Source organism: Haliotis rubra, unplaced genomic scaffold (genome assembly GCF_003918875.1).
Source record: "Haliotis rubra isolate DU_JTF1 unplaced genomic scaffold, ASM391887v1 Scf1778, whole genome shotgun sequence".
Taxonomy (NCBI): Eukaryota; Metazoa; Mollusca; class Gastropoda; order Lepetellida; family Haliotidae; genus Haliotis; species Haliotis rubra.
The window spans coordinates 42,168-55,078 of NW_025765756.1; the positions used below are offsets into that span (position 1 = coordinate 42,168).

At 41.4% G+C, this 12,911-nt stretch overlaps 1 protein-coding gene across 1 annotated transcript in view; it reads left to right on the forward strand.

Annotated features, from left to right (window-relative positions):
* Nucleotides 1-1,419: 1,419 nt before the first annotated feature.
* LOC124273186 overlaps nucleotides 1,420-12,911 on the forward strand; it is a 28,023-nt gene continuing 16,531 nt past the window's right edge. The window contains exon 1 of the mRNA XM_046708403.1: nucleotides 1,420-2,231. Coding sequence (XP_046564359.1) covers nucleotides 1,830-2,231 — 402 coding nt within the window. The 5' untranslated portion in view covers nucleotides 1,420-1,829. The remainder of the gene's footprint in view (nucleotides 2,232-12,911) is intronic.

Genomic DNA, 12,911 nt, shown 5'->3' on the forward strand with positions numbered 1-12,911 from the left:
GCTCGTAACGTCACACGTGGACGACCCGACCTTGGGCGATCAGAAGTGGTGCCAGTTTGTTGTAGGCGACCTCGCAAGTCATACCTAGTACGACGGCTGCATCCCATTGCTCTTGCGACGTCAATAACTGATCTTCCCGCTTGCAACATGCCAACGGCACGTTCACGTTGCACATTTGACAATCGTGGCATTTCAAGTACCGTTAGAACTGTGGTTTAAAAGTGTTGTTTCAATTGATGAGGCCAATGCAAACACGTGCATATGAAGAAAACTTCGATGCGAAGATCACGTGATCGACTGCACGTGCAAAACCTAGCTGATTTGGCACTAACGTCATTTGCACGACGAATGGATGGGTTTGAGTGGGTTTTGCTAACGTTTTTCTAGAGTCGAAGATAGGGATCCCGTTTCGGATACATAGATGTATCATCAGAGAAAAATTATTCATTATTTTTCAAATTACATTTTGTGAAGTTTCTTTTTTGGCTCAGTATATGTGACGATGATAAATACATAAGAATACACAGTTATACCGGTAATGATATATATATTTAGAGTGTACATTCCACAATAGGACTCAACACATAGGAAACAACAAATGATTGCTGGGATTTAGAGCCAATATATGGACAATCGTTATCATAATTACAATATGTAAGGAAGATGGTCAAAAGACAATAGTTTAAATATCTATCTGGGTGTGGAACTGAGTGCAGTCTAAACTCTTTCACTTCTTGAATCGCGTCAGACACCGATTTACAAGTTCTGCCATTGGGGGACAGGGTCTCTTTGCAATTGTTGACGACATACGCCTGGGATCGTCATCGGCCATTGGTGTTTTCCTTTTCAGGCCTCCAGTCTGCTCATTTTGTCTTTGCTGGAAGGCCAGCATCTGTAGGTCCCATCTGTATGAGTAGATCTTCTCGACTTTAGCAGTCATTGGTCTCCAGCGCTGGGTTCTTTTACTGAACACACCAGAGTATCTACAATGTAATAATAATAAACGTAAGGTAATATGTTAGCAACATTGGTCAATGTATAATACATTTCATGGCAAAAACCTGGTACCCTCTATTTCTGTAACAGGGAGAAAAGAAATTCCCCTGCCATATACATGTATGAATATATAAGTTTGTTTGATAAGTAGTCTCTCTTAGTAGCATATACTTACACTGTTTCACCGTCACTGGTTCTCTGGTTCTGGTCGATGGTGGTTATGATCAATTGCAACGAATGGATGGGTTTGAGTGCGTTTTGCTAACGTTTTTCTAGAGCCGAAAGATAGGGATCGATCCCATTTCGGATACATAGATGTATCATCAGAGAAAAATTCTTCATTATTTTTCAAATTACATTTTGTGAAGTTTCTTTTTTGACTCCGTACATTTTCAGTGCTATGTTGCGTTTGTCATCGGGGAATATGTTCCCTGGATCCGACTGGAAGCTCACAGTCACTCCTCCCCCCGTGAGTCTGGTGTGTCACGAGTACCGCAGTAGCAATACAGACAGGCACTGGTACCACAGCCTAACTGGTCGCTCTTTGAAATCGGTATAAAAAGAGCACGCTCGATTGTATCTCAAAAGTTGTGACATGTAAACACAAAAGGCTGGATCTGTTGGAATATTGCTTGACATGAAGGGAAAGATGACCATTGGAAAGTTGAAATCATCCCTTTTGTTTTACAGCCTTGTAGAGAGTTTTGTGTGACTCTGAATCTATTTGCATCAATTTGAATATGAAACCGTTGAGGCTGTCTCACTTGTCTCCTTAGAGTTAGGTGGGTACGACAAGCCTGACCCGTCATTCAAAGGTCGGTTGTCCCTACAGCATGAATAGCTCATGCACGTCATTACAACACAGTAATCGATGCAAATGTTTCAAATACCATCTCTCTGAGAGTGTGCCGTCAGCCAGTTGCAGGAAAATGGATCTATTGGTGGTCGCCTGTGTGCTGTTGTCTCCTGTACTGCGCGTGTACCCTGTTTGTCTCAATATACCCGCCCTTGTTCAGAACCACACCAGTTTACGTAACCATGGATACCGGCGTCTACAACCCTCGAACCTTCTTCAATGTGCCTCAGAGTGTTTGCGGTCAACCCATTGTAAATCCTTCAACTTTCACTCGGAGAATTTTGAATGTTTCCTCAACACAGAGGACGGCACCGGTGCTCCCAACGACGTCATCGCCATCGACAACATCGTGTATGCTGATAAGTCCGACTGGCCACTGGTAAGTGGATATTCAAAACTTGGGTTGGCCTGTGACTGTTCACTGCCTTTAGTTTTACAGTTTATTTCATTAGCCATACCTGGATCCGCTGATTCCCAAGTTCGAGCATTCGTTTCTTCAGAACTATGAGCGAGCTGATCTGTTCCGGCAACGCGGTTCCCGCTCCAAGCACTTACGTATCATAATATTGCCAAATTGCGATCCAACACCCAACACGGTCTCTGTAATTGTCTCATTAATTACAGCGGTTTGTCCAAACTTCCTGTCATGAAACCGGAATGATAAAATTAGTTGCTGTCCATCCTTTAGATCATTTCGTACTTAAACTACATGGTGACGTACTTGGTGGTAAAATATAATATTATCAATTTAATTAAAGTTACGATATATTTAGTTGACAGGGAACGTTTCTAAATGAGAAATAGAGGTTGAATAGAAGCTACAGTAGATTTGGTCTAATGGTAGGTAGAAGCGGCAAAACCCTTTCCACATTAAGAAGTCTGTGCTAAAAGCCGATTCGATTGTACAATTGTGACCATATCATGAGCAGGTATTTGTTTCAGCAGTATTACAGCTGTATGATGTTGTTTGTAAACAAATCGAGTCTGGACCCGACAATCCAGTGATTGTCACCATGCGATACGATGCCAGAGCATGTGTTCATGAATCGCTATGAAGTAGTCATGAAACCAGGTGTTCTCGAAATAATGACAATCCTAAAATATCAGTTTTGTATGTCTTACACATTTCAATTCAGTAGTTCAATGTATTGTTTATTTTGCAGTACATTTCATCTTTTTGTTTTGCAGTATATTTATTTTGCATTTTATTCTGTAGTTTATTCTGTTGTTTATTCAGCAGTTTATGCTGTATTTTATTATTTTGTGTATTTACCACCATATCCAGTAGTTTATCCTGTTGTTAATGGTGTTGTTTATTAAGCAGCTTGTTCAGCGGTTTATCCTGTAGTTTATATTGTTGTTTATTTAACAACTTATTCAGCAGTCTATTTAGCAGTATATTCCAAATGTATTTTGTTTCGCACGATTTTTATTTTGTATTTCATTAGCGGTTCTATACTTTATTCAGCAGTTTGAAATTTGGTTTATAATGTTGTGTATTTAGCAGTTTATCCTGTTGTTTGTTTAGCAGTTTATCCAGTAGTTTATTCTTTTGTATTTTCTAGCTCTTTATTCAGCAGTTTATTCTGTATTTTATTATGTTGTGTATTTAGCAGCTTATTCAGCGGATTATTCTTATGTGTATTTAGCAGTATATTTTACCTGTAATTTGTATTGCAGTATATGCAGCATAGATTATTCTGTTGTGTAGTCAGCACTTTATACTGTAGATTATTCTGTTGTGTAGTCAGCACTGTATGCAGTATAGATTATTCTGTTGTGTAGTCAGCACTTTATACTGTAGATTATTCTGTTGTGTAGTCAGCACTTTATACTGTAGATTATTCTGTTGTGTAGTCAGCACTTTATACTGTAGATTATTCTGTTGTGTAGTCAGCACTTTATACTGTAGATTATTCTGTTGTGTAGTCAGCACTTTATACTGTAGATTATTCTGTTGTGTATTGAGCAGCGTATTTGGTGGGTTTTTCTAGTCAATGAATGCAATAAATTATTGCTTCTCAGCTGAAATCCGGGTTTAATTCCACACATGATGTTCCTAGAGTGACATCGTTGGAGCAGTGCTGAAAGCGCTGTGACAACATTCAAGGCTAAACTTATCTGTGGACAGAAGCAACACAACATTATGTTTGTTTTACTCGAAACAGTGAACATCAACCTTATTAGTGAACGATTAATGTGTAAAAGACGTAATATGGATTAGATCAGAGTTACAAACATAAAACTCTCAGTAAACCTATTAGCAGACATCTGGAGGCTATTTGAGAGGCATTCTAGAAGTTGCATATAATTGGAAAGACAAGTCTTCATGGATGATCAACTTCTTTGGAGTTGATGGTGCGGATTCCCACGTTTGGTGATATGTAATCTATAATCCTATGGAATAATCACCGGGAGAGCTATACGATATTTGTTAAATATTTATCACTGAATTAATCATAGAATTTTGTAAAGAAACCAATACAAAGCATGTTATACTTAGATTGTGGCTAGTACCCATGCGGTCCCGTTCCACTATTCCCTATAATACTATAGTTCATTAGCAGCGCAACAACTGCATTAATCCTCCAGACAGCGGATTAGGCAAGACAACATTTATCATATTGATTTAGAACGCTTTGTTGTCATTGGAAACTGTCAGTCTGGTCCAATACGCCGGTTTATCACGCATAACTCGTTGTACGTCTAGATTGCCCAAGTGCATCATTAAAGAACCATGAAGATGCTGCGGTGAATATTTTCGTATTCGTTCGTACCATATAGTTTGCCCATTGTAAGAATTAGTTCCATCACCGAACTGTGGTTAGTATACAGTGATCAAAGATACGTATGTCACTGAACACACGCTGTTCACAGCTGATATTTTCTTATCTCCGTTGGATTCGGAAGCCCATTTCTGGTGTCAGGAGCAGTGATGTTGCTGGAATATTGCTAAAAGCGGCGTGAAACCATACACTCACTCACTTTATTGGAATAATGTGTGAATATACATACTGAGGTAGTTCAATAACAAATAAATCATACGTCACATGGAATAATGTAGTTGTTTCGGTTTATGAACAAACTGTCACTTGTTCGGCAGACAGCTTTAAGGCTTAAGAAAACCTTGCTTACAGTCAGGATCAATTACAGTTAATGAAGTTGTGTATCCATGTTTTTTACTTTGCTTGATTATCCAACTTCGAAATCAATATGAAAAATGTTGTCTTGCCTAATCCGCTGTCTGGAGGATTAATGCAGTTGTTGCGCTGCTAATGAACTATAGTATTATAGGGAATAGTGGAACGGGACCGCATGGGTACACCATGCCTTGGAGCTCCATACTAGCCAAATCGGTTTCCACAGCCACAAACAAATTAGTGTTTTTCACAAAACTATATCGGACCACTTTTCGTGCACTTGAACTAGAGATATGCAGGTGTATGGATATAGAAAAAAAAATATGCCAGGAACCAAGCTATCGAGCGAAGCTTATGCAAAGATCCGATCAGATCGTTTGTCCCTTCAGGAAGCGAAAAAAAGTACCACATATCGCAAGCCAGATATACACGAATCTGAGGTGATATAGACTACGGGCCACAGACAACAACTTCCGATATGGCAGAAGTCTTCCAGACCCTGCTGGAGAAGTGTCCCCACGTGTTGCTTTCCGACCAAGAGAAGCAAATCCTGGAGAAATCGGGACACACCTTCTACGAGCAATACCAGATCCCTCGCTAGTTTCTCGAACTATATTTGCTGTGCGTTCGTCAATTCGTAGAAGACGGCAAAATAGTCAATTTCGTCTACATCTACCCACCCAACCAATTTCGACCCGCAACAGGCAAACTCCCGAATCGTTTTCGCTGATGGCTACTGCCCAGAACCCAAGGACAGACACAACCGATGCACTGACTGCCTCGCCACTACATCGGAACTCCCCACTCTCTTCGGACCAGACAACTCTACATGCGAGTGTGACGCCATCGACCACTGCGTCGGCATCAAGTATGCATTCTCTGGAAAAACAAAGCGATAGTGTACACACTGCAGGAGCGACTCCCACTCGAGGTTCTTGAAGAAATTGTGATCCCCTTCTGTCTCTCGAATATAGAGAACCTGTACGACAACAACTGCCTCTTCTGGTGCCTGCGATACCAACACCTCGGCAAATTGGCAGACAATTGTCCATGCGAGAAAGATTCCTGTATCTTGCGGCAGCTATAGGGAAAAGCAGAGTCGCCAAGGGGACGGACCAATATTTGGCATACCCCCCTTGGCCAACTACGGAGGATCCAAGGATTTGGAAGTGGCAGCCCCTCCGTGCAACGAACACCGGAAAGCCGCAGAGGTTCCAGAAGGAATGTGTACGTGCAAAAAGTTTGCCGTAGCGAAATACGAAGGGAAGAACCGACTGTTGCTGCTACTCAATTCGCCCACTGGAGAAACGATTCGGGTCTACGGCTACAAGATATGAGAAAAGGTTCGAGATGCCGGCGGAATAAAAAAATCTACGGTTGGTGGGTGGACCGTTTCTGTGCAGGCTTGGCAAAATCTGCCACTCGCCCATATCGAACAGGAAAGACGATCCAGAAGTCGAGTTGATGCTCCCAGAGACTGAGCGGGTACCTTCTTAATATCCAAATGGGTCTCTTTTTGTTCCTCCTTGACGCTTTCTATTTCCTACTGGTGTTCTTCGTCATCGTCCTTGTCCAGCCTAGACAAATGTCGACCAACAAATTCGTTGTTTGCTCCACACGAGCAGACAACATTGTCGCGGTTTGCTCCACACGAGCCGACAACATAGTCGTATTTTGCTCAACACGAGCCTCAATCTTCCTCAGATGATCGTAGAAGTCCTAGACTGTCGGATTTGGATCTGCCTCGCTAGTGGGCAAGATGATCGACGGTTCTGCAGCAGGCAATACGGCTGTGCTTGAGGGCGACGTCAGATTTGGAGCTATCACGCCGGCAGGCAATAAGGTCGAAGATTCTGCAGCAGGTTCTAGCCATAGCTCGTACAACCTTGTAGACCCAATACCGAAGCTCTTTTTCACCTCGGTTTGCTGGGAACACACCACGAAGGGAGCGTATTTCTTTGATGTGGTCCAAAGACAAATCTTCTTAGTGGCAAAAATGGGAGAGGATTGGGAGAGGATGGGATTTCCCAGGAAAAAATGGGAGAGGATTTAGGATAGGATTGGGCTTTCCATATAGACATATGGGAAGTATGGGATATATATACCCAGGAAAAAACAACCATGCCATCAAGAAGAGATTTGTCTTCGGACAATAGCTTGGTTCCTGGCAAAAAAAAAAATTTCTATATCCATACACCCGCATATCTCTAATTCGAGTGCACTTGTGAAGGGAGACGAAAAGCGGTCCGATATAGTTTTGTGAAAAGCACTCATTTGTTTTGGTGGCTGTGGGAGCGGAATTGGCTAGTATGAAGCTCCTAGGCACTGTGTCCCTATGCGGTCCCATTCCACTATCCCCTATACTACCACTACTGAAAGTTCCGTTGTAATGTTGTTGTCTCGTGCCTTATGCCAGACTTCATTCATCACAAGTCAATGGTCACGAATCCAATCCGACCCTAAATGGAATACTGGGCTCATGATACAATACAATATTCTACAATGTGCACCCATCGCATAAGAATGGGCTGTAGCTGTCTGTAAGGAGATCAAAGCTATTGGCATCTAAATAGCCAATAAGTCCCGAATTATCTATGTCCCGTATGTAGCTGTGTCTGGTGTATATGTGCTGTGTTATCTATGTCCCGTATGTAGCTATGGCTGGTGTATATAGCCTGTGTTATCTATGTCCCGTATGTAGCTATGTCTGCTGTATATGTCCCGTGTTATCTATGTCCCGTATGTATCTATGTCTAGTGTATTTGTCCTGTGTTATCTATGTCCCGTATGTATCTATGTCTGGCGTATTTGTCCTGTCTTATCTATGTCCCGTAACTACCTGTGTCTGGTGTATTTGTCCTGTGTTATTTATGTCCCGTATGTAGCTGTGTCTGGTGTATATGTCCTCTGTTATCTTTGTCCCGTATGTAGCTGTGTCTGGTGTATATGTCCTGTGTTATCCATGTCCCGTATGTAGCTATTTCTGGTGTATATGTCCTGTGTTATCTATGTCCCGTAACTACCTGTGTCTGCTGTATTTGTCCTGTGTTACCTATGTCCCGTATGTAGCTATGTCTGGTGTATATGGCCTGTCTTATCTATGTCCCGTATGTAGCTATGTCTGGTGTATTTGTCCTGTGTTATCTTTGTCACGTATGGAGCTATGTCTGGTGTATTTGTCCTGTGTTATCTATGTCCCGTATGTAGCTATGTCTGGTGTATATGTGTTGTGTTATCTATGTCCCGTATGCCGCTATATCTGGTGTATTTGTCCTGTGTTATCTATGTCCCGTATGGAGCTGTGTCTGATGGATATGTCCTGTGTTATCTATGTCCCGTATGTAGCTATGTCTGGTGTATTTGTCCTGTGTTATCTATGTCACGTATGTAGCTGAGTCTGGTTTAATTGTCCTTGTTACCTATGTCCCGTGTATAGCTATGTCTGATGTATATGGCCTGTGTTATCTATGTCCCGTATGTAGCTATGTCTGGTGTATATGTCCTGTGTTATCTATGTCCCGTATGGAGCTATGTCTGGTGTATATGTCCTGTGTTATCTATGTCCCGTGTGTAGCTATGCCTGATGTATATGTCCTCTGTTATCTTCGTCCCGAATGTAACTATGTCTGGTGTATATGTTCTATGTTATCTGTGTCCCCTATAAAAGTATCTCTGGTGTTATTGTCCTTGTTATCTATGTCCCGTGTATAGATATGTCTGATGTATATGTCCTGTGTTATCTATGTCCCGTATGTAGCTATGTCTGGTGTATTTGTCCTGTGTTATCTATGTCCCGTATGTAACTGTGTCTGGTGTATATGTCCTCTGTTATCTATGTCCCGTGTGTAGCTATGCCTGATGTATATGTCCTCTGTTATCTTCGTCCCGAATGTAACTATGTCTGGTGTATTTGTCCTGTGTTATCTATGTCCCGTATGTAACTGTGTCTGGTGTATATGTCCTCTGTTATCTATGTCCCGTGTGTAGCTATGCCTGATGTATATGTCCTCTGTTATCTTCGTCCCGAATGTAACTATGTCTGGTGTATATGTCCTATGTTATCTGTGTCCCCTATAAAAGTATCTCTGGTGTTATTGTCCTTGTTATCTATGTCCCGTGTATAGATATGTCTGGTGTATATGTCCTGTGTTATCTATGTCCTGTATGGAGCTATGTCTGGTGTATATGTCCTGTGTTATCTATGTCCTGTATGGAGCTATGTCTGGTGTATATGTCCTGTGTTATCTATGTCCCGTATGGAGCTATGTCTGGTGTATATGTCCTGTGTTATCTATGTCCCGTATGTAGCTATGTCTGGTGTATTTGTCCTGTGTTATCTATGTCCCGTATGGAGCTGTGTCTGATGTTTAGGTCCTGTGTTATCTATGTCCCGTATGTAGCTATGTCTGGTGTATATGTCCTGTGTTATGTATGTCCCGTATGTAGCTATGTCTGATGTATTTGTCCTGTGTTATCTATGTCACGTATGTAGCTATGTCTGGTGTATATGTCCTGTGTTATCTATGTCCCGTATGTAGCTATCTCTGGTGTATATGTCCTGTGTTATCTATGTCACGTATGTAGCTATGTCTGGTGTATATGTCCTGTGTTATCTATGTACTGTATGTGTGCTATGTCTGTGCTGTATTTGTCCTGTGTTATCTATGTCCCGTATGTAGCTGTGTCTGGTGTATATGTCCTGTGTTATCTATGTCCCGTATGGAGCTATGTCTGGTGTATATGTCCTGTGTTATCTATGTCCCGTGTGTAGCTATGCCTGATGTATATGTCCTGTGTTATCTTTGTCCCGTATGTAGCTATGTCTGGTGTATATGTTCTATGTTATCTGTGTCCCCTATAAAAGTATCTCTGGTGTTATTGTCCTGTGTTATCTATGTCCCGTGTATAGATATGTCTGGTGTATATGTCCTGTGTTATCTATGTCCCGTATGTAGCTATGTTTGGTGTATTTGTCCTGTGTTATCTATGTCCCATATGTAGCTATGTCTGGTGTATTTGTCCTGTGTTATCTACGTCCCGTATGTAGCTATGTCTGGTGTATATGTGCTGTGTTATCTATGTCCCGTATGCAGCTATGTCTGGTGTATTTGTCCTGTGTTATCTATGTCCCGTATGTAGCTGTGTCTGGTGTATATGTCCTGTGTTATCTATGTCCCGTATGGAGCTATGTCTGGTGTATATGTCGTGTGTTATCTATGTCCCGTGTATAGCTATGTCTGGTGTTTATGTCCTGTGTTATCTATGTCCCGTATGGAGCTATGTCTGATGTATATGTCCTGTGTTATCTTTGTCCCGTATGTAGCTATGTCTGGTGTATATGTCCTGTGTAATCTATGTCCCGTATGTAGCTATGTCTGGTGTATATGTCCTGTGTTATCTATGTCCCGTATGTAGTATGTCTGGTGTTGTCCTGTGTTATCTATGTGTGCAGCTGTCTGGTGTATTTGTCCTGTGTTATCTATGTCCCGTATGGAGCTGCTATGTCTGGTGTATATGTCCTGTGTTATCTATGTCCCGTATGGAGTATGTCTGATGTATATGTCGTGTGTTATCTATGTCCCGTGTATAGCGCTATGTCTGGTGTTTATGTCCTGTGTTATCTATGTCCCGTATGGAGCTATGTCTGATGTATATGTCCTGTGTTATCTTTGTCCCGTATGTAGCTATGTCTGGTGTATATGTCCTGTGTAATCTATGTCCCGTGTGTAGCTATGTCTGGTGTATATGTCCTGTGTTATCTATGTCCCGTATGTAGCTATGTCTTGTTTATATGTCCTGTGTTATCTTTTTCCCGTATGTATCTATGTCTGGTTTATATGTCCTGTTTTATCTATGTCCCGTATGGAGGTATGTCTGATGTATATGTCCTGTGTTATCTTTGTCCCGTATGTAGCTATATGTCTGGTGTATATGTCCTGTGTTATCTATGTCCCGTATGTAGCTATGTCTGATGTATATGTCCTGTGTTATCTATGTCCCCGTGTAGCTATGTCTGATGTATATGTCCTGTGTTATCTATGTAGCTATGTATGGTGTATAGCTATGTCTGGTGTATATGTCCTGTGTTATCTATGTCCCGTATGTAGCTATGTCTGGTGTATATGTCCTGTGTTATCTATGTCCCGTATGTAGCTATGTCTGGTGTATATGTCCTGTGTTATCTTTGTCCCGTATGTAGCTATGTCTGGTGTATATGTCCTATGTTATCTATGTCCCGTATAAAAGTATCTCTGGTGTTATTGTCCTTGTTATCTATGTCCCGTGTATAGATATGTCTGATGTATATGTCCTGTGTTATCTATGTCCCGTATGTAGCTATGTCTGCTGTATATGTCCCGTGTTATCTATGTCCCGTATGTATCTATGTCTAGTGTATTTGTCCTGTGTTATCTATGTCCCGTATGTATCTATGTCTGGCGTATTTGTCCTGTCTTATCTATGTCCCGTAACTACCTGTGTCTGGTGTATTTGTCCTGGGTTATTTATGTCCCGTATGTAGCTGTGTCTGGTGTATATGTCCTCTGTTATCTTTGTCCCGTATGTAGCTATGTCTGGTGTATATGTCCTGTGTTATCCATGTCCCGTATGTAGCTATTTCTGGTGTATATGTCCTGTGTTATCTATGTCCCGTAACTACCTGTGTCTGCTGTATTTGTCCTGTGTTATCTATGTCCCGTATGTAGCTATGTCTGGTGTATATGTCCTGTCTTATCTATGTCCCGTATGTAGCTATGTCTGGTGTATTTGTCCTGTGTTATCTATGTCACGTATGTAGCTATGTCTGATGTATTTGTCCTGTGTTATCTATGTCCCGTATGTAGCTATGTCTGGTGTATATGTGCTGTGTTACCTATGTCCGTATGTAGCTATGTCTGGTGTATAAGTCCTGTGTTACCTATGTCCCGTATGTAGCTGTGTCTGGTGTATATGTCCTGTGTTACCTATGTCCCGTATGTAGCTATGTCTGGTGTATATGGCCTGTGTTATCTATGTCCCGTATGTAGCTATGTCTGGTGTATTTGTCCTGTGTTATCTTTGTCACGTATGGAGCTATGTCTGGTGTATTTGTCCTGTGTTATCTATGTCCCGTATGTAGCTATGTCTGGTGTATATGTCCTGTGTTATCTATGTCCAGTATGTAGCTATGTCTGGTGTATTTGTCCTGTGTTATCTATGTCACGTATGTAGCTGTGTCTGGTTTAATTGTCCTTGTTACCTATGTCCCGTGTATAGCTATGTCTGATGTATATGGCCTGTGTTATCTATGTCCCGTATGTAGCTATGTCTGGTGTATATGTCCTGTGTTATCTATGTCCCGTATGGAGCTATGTCTGGTGTATATGTCCTCTGTTATCTATGTCCCGTGTGTAGCTATGCCTGATGTATATGTCCTCTGTTATCTTCGTCCCGAATGTAACTATGTCTGGTGTATATGTCCTATGTTATCTGTGTCCCCTATAAAAGTATCTCTCGTGTTATTGTCCTTGTTATCTATGTCCCGTGTATAGATATGTCTGGTGTATATGTCCTGTGTTATCTATGTCCTGTATGGAGCTATGTCTGATGTATATGTCCTGTGTTATCTTTGTTCCGTATGTAGCTATGTCTGATGTATATGTCCTGTGTTATCTATGTCCCGTATGTAGCTATGTCCTGATGTATATGTCCTCTGTTATCTCCTGTCCCGAATGTATCTATGTCTGATGTATATGTCCTATGTTATCTGTGTCCCTATAAAAGTATCTCTCGTGTTATTGTCCTTGTTATCTATGTCCCGTGTATAGATATGTCTGGTGTATATGTCCTGTGTTATGTTCCGTATGTAGCTATGTCTGATGTATATGTCCTGTGTTATCTATGTCCCGTATGTAGCTATGTCTGATGTATATATGTCCTGT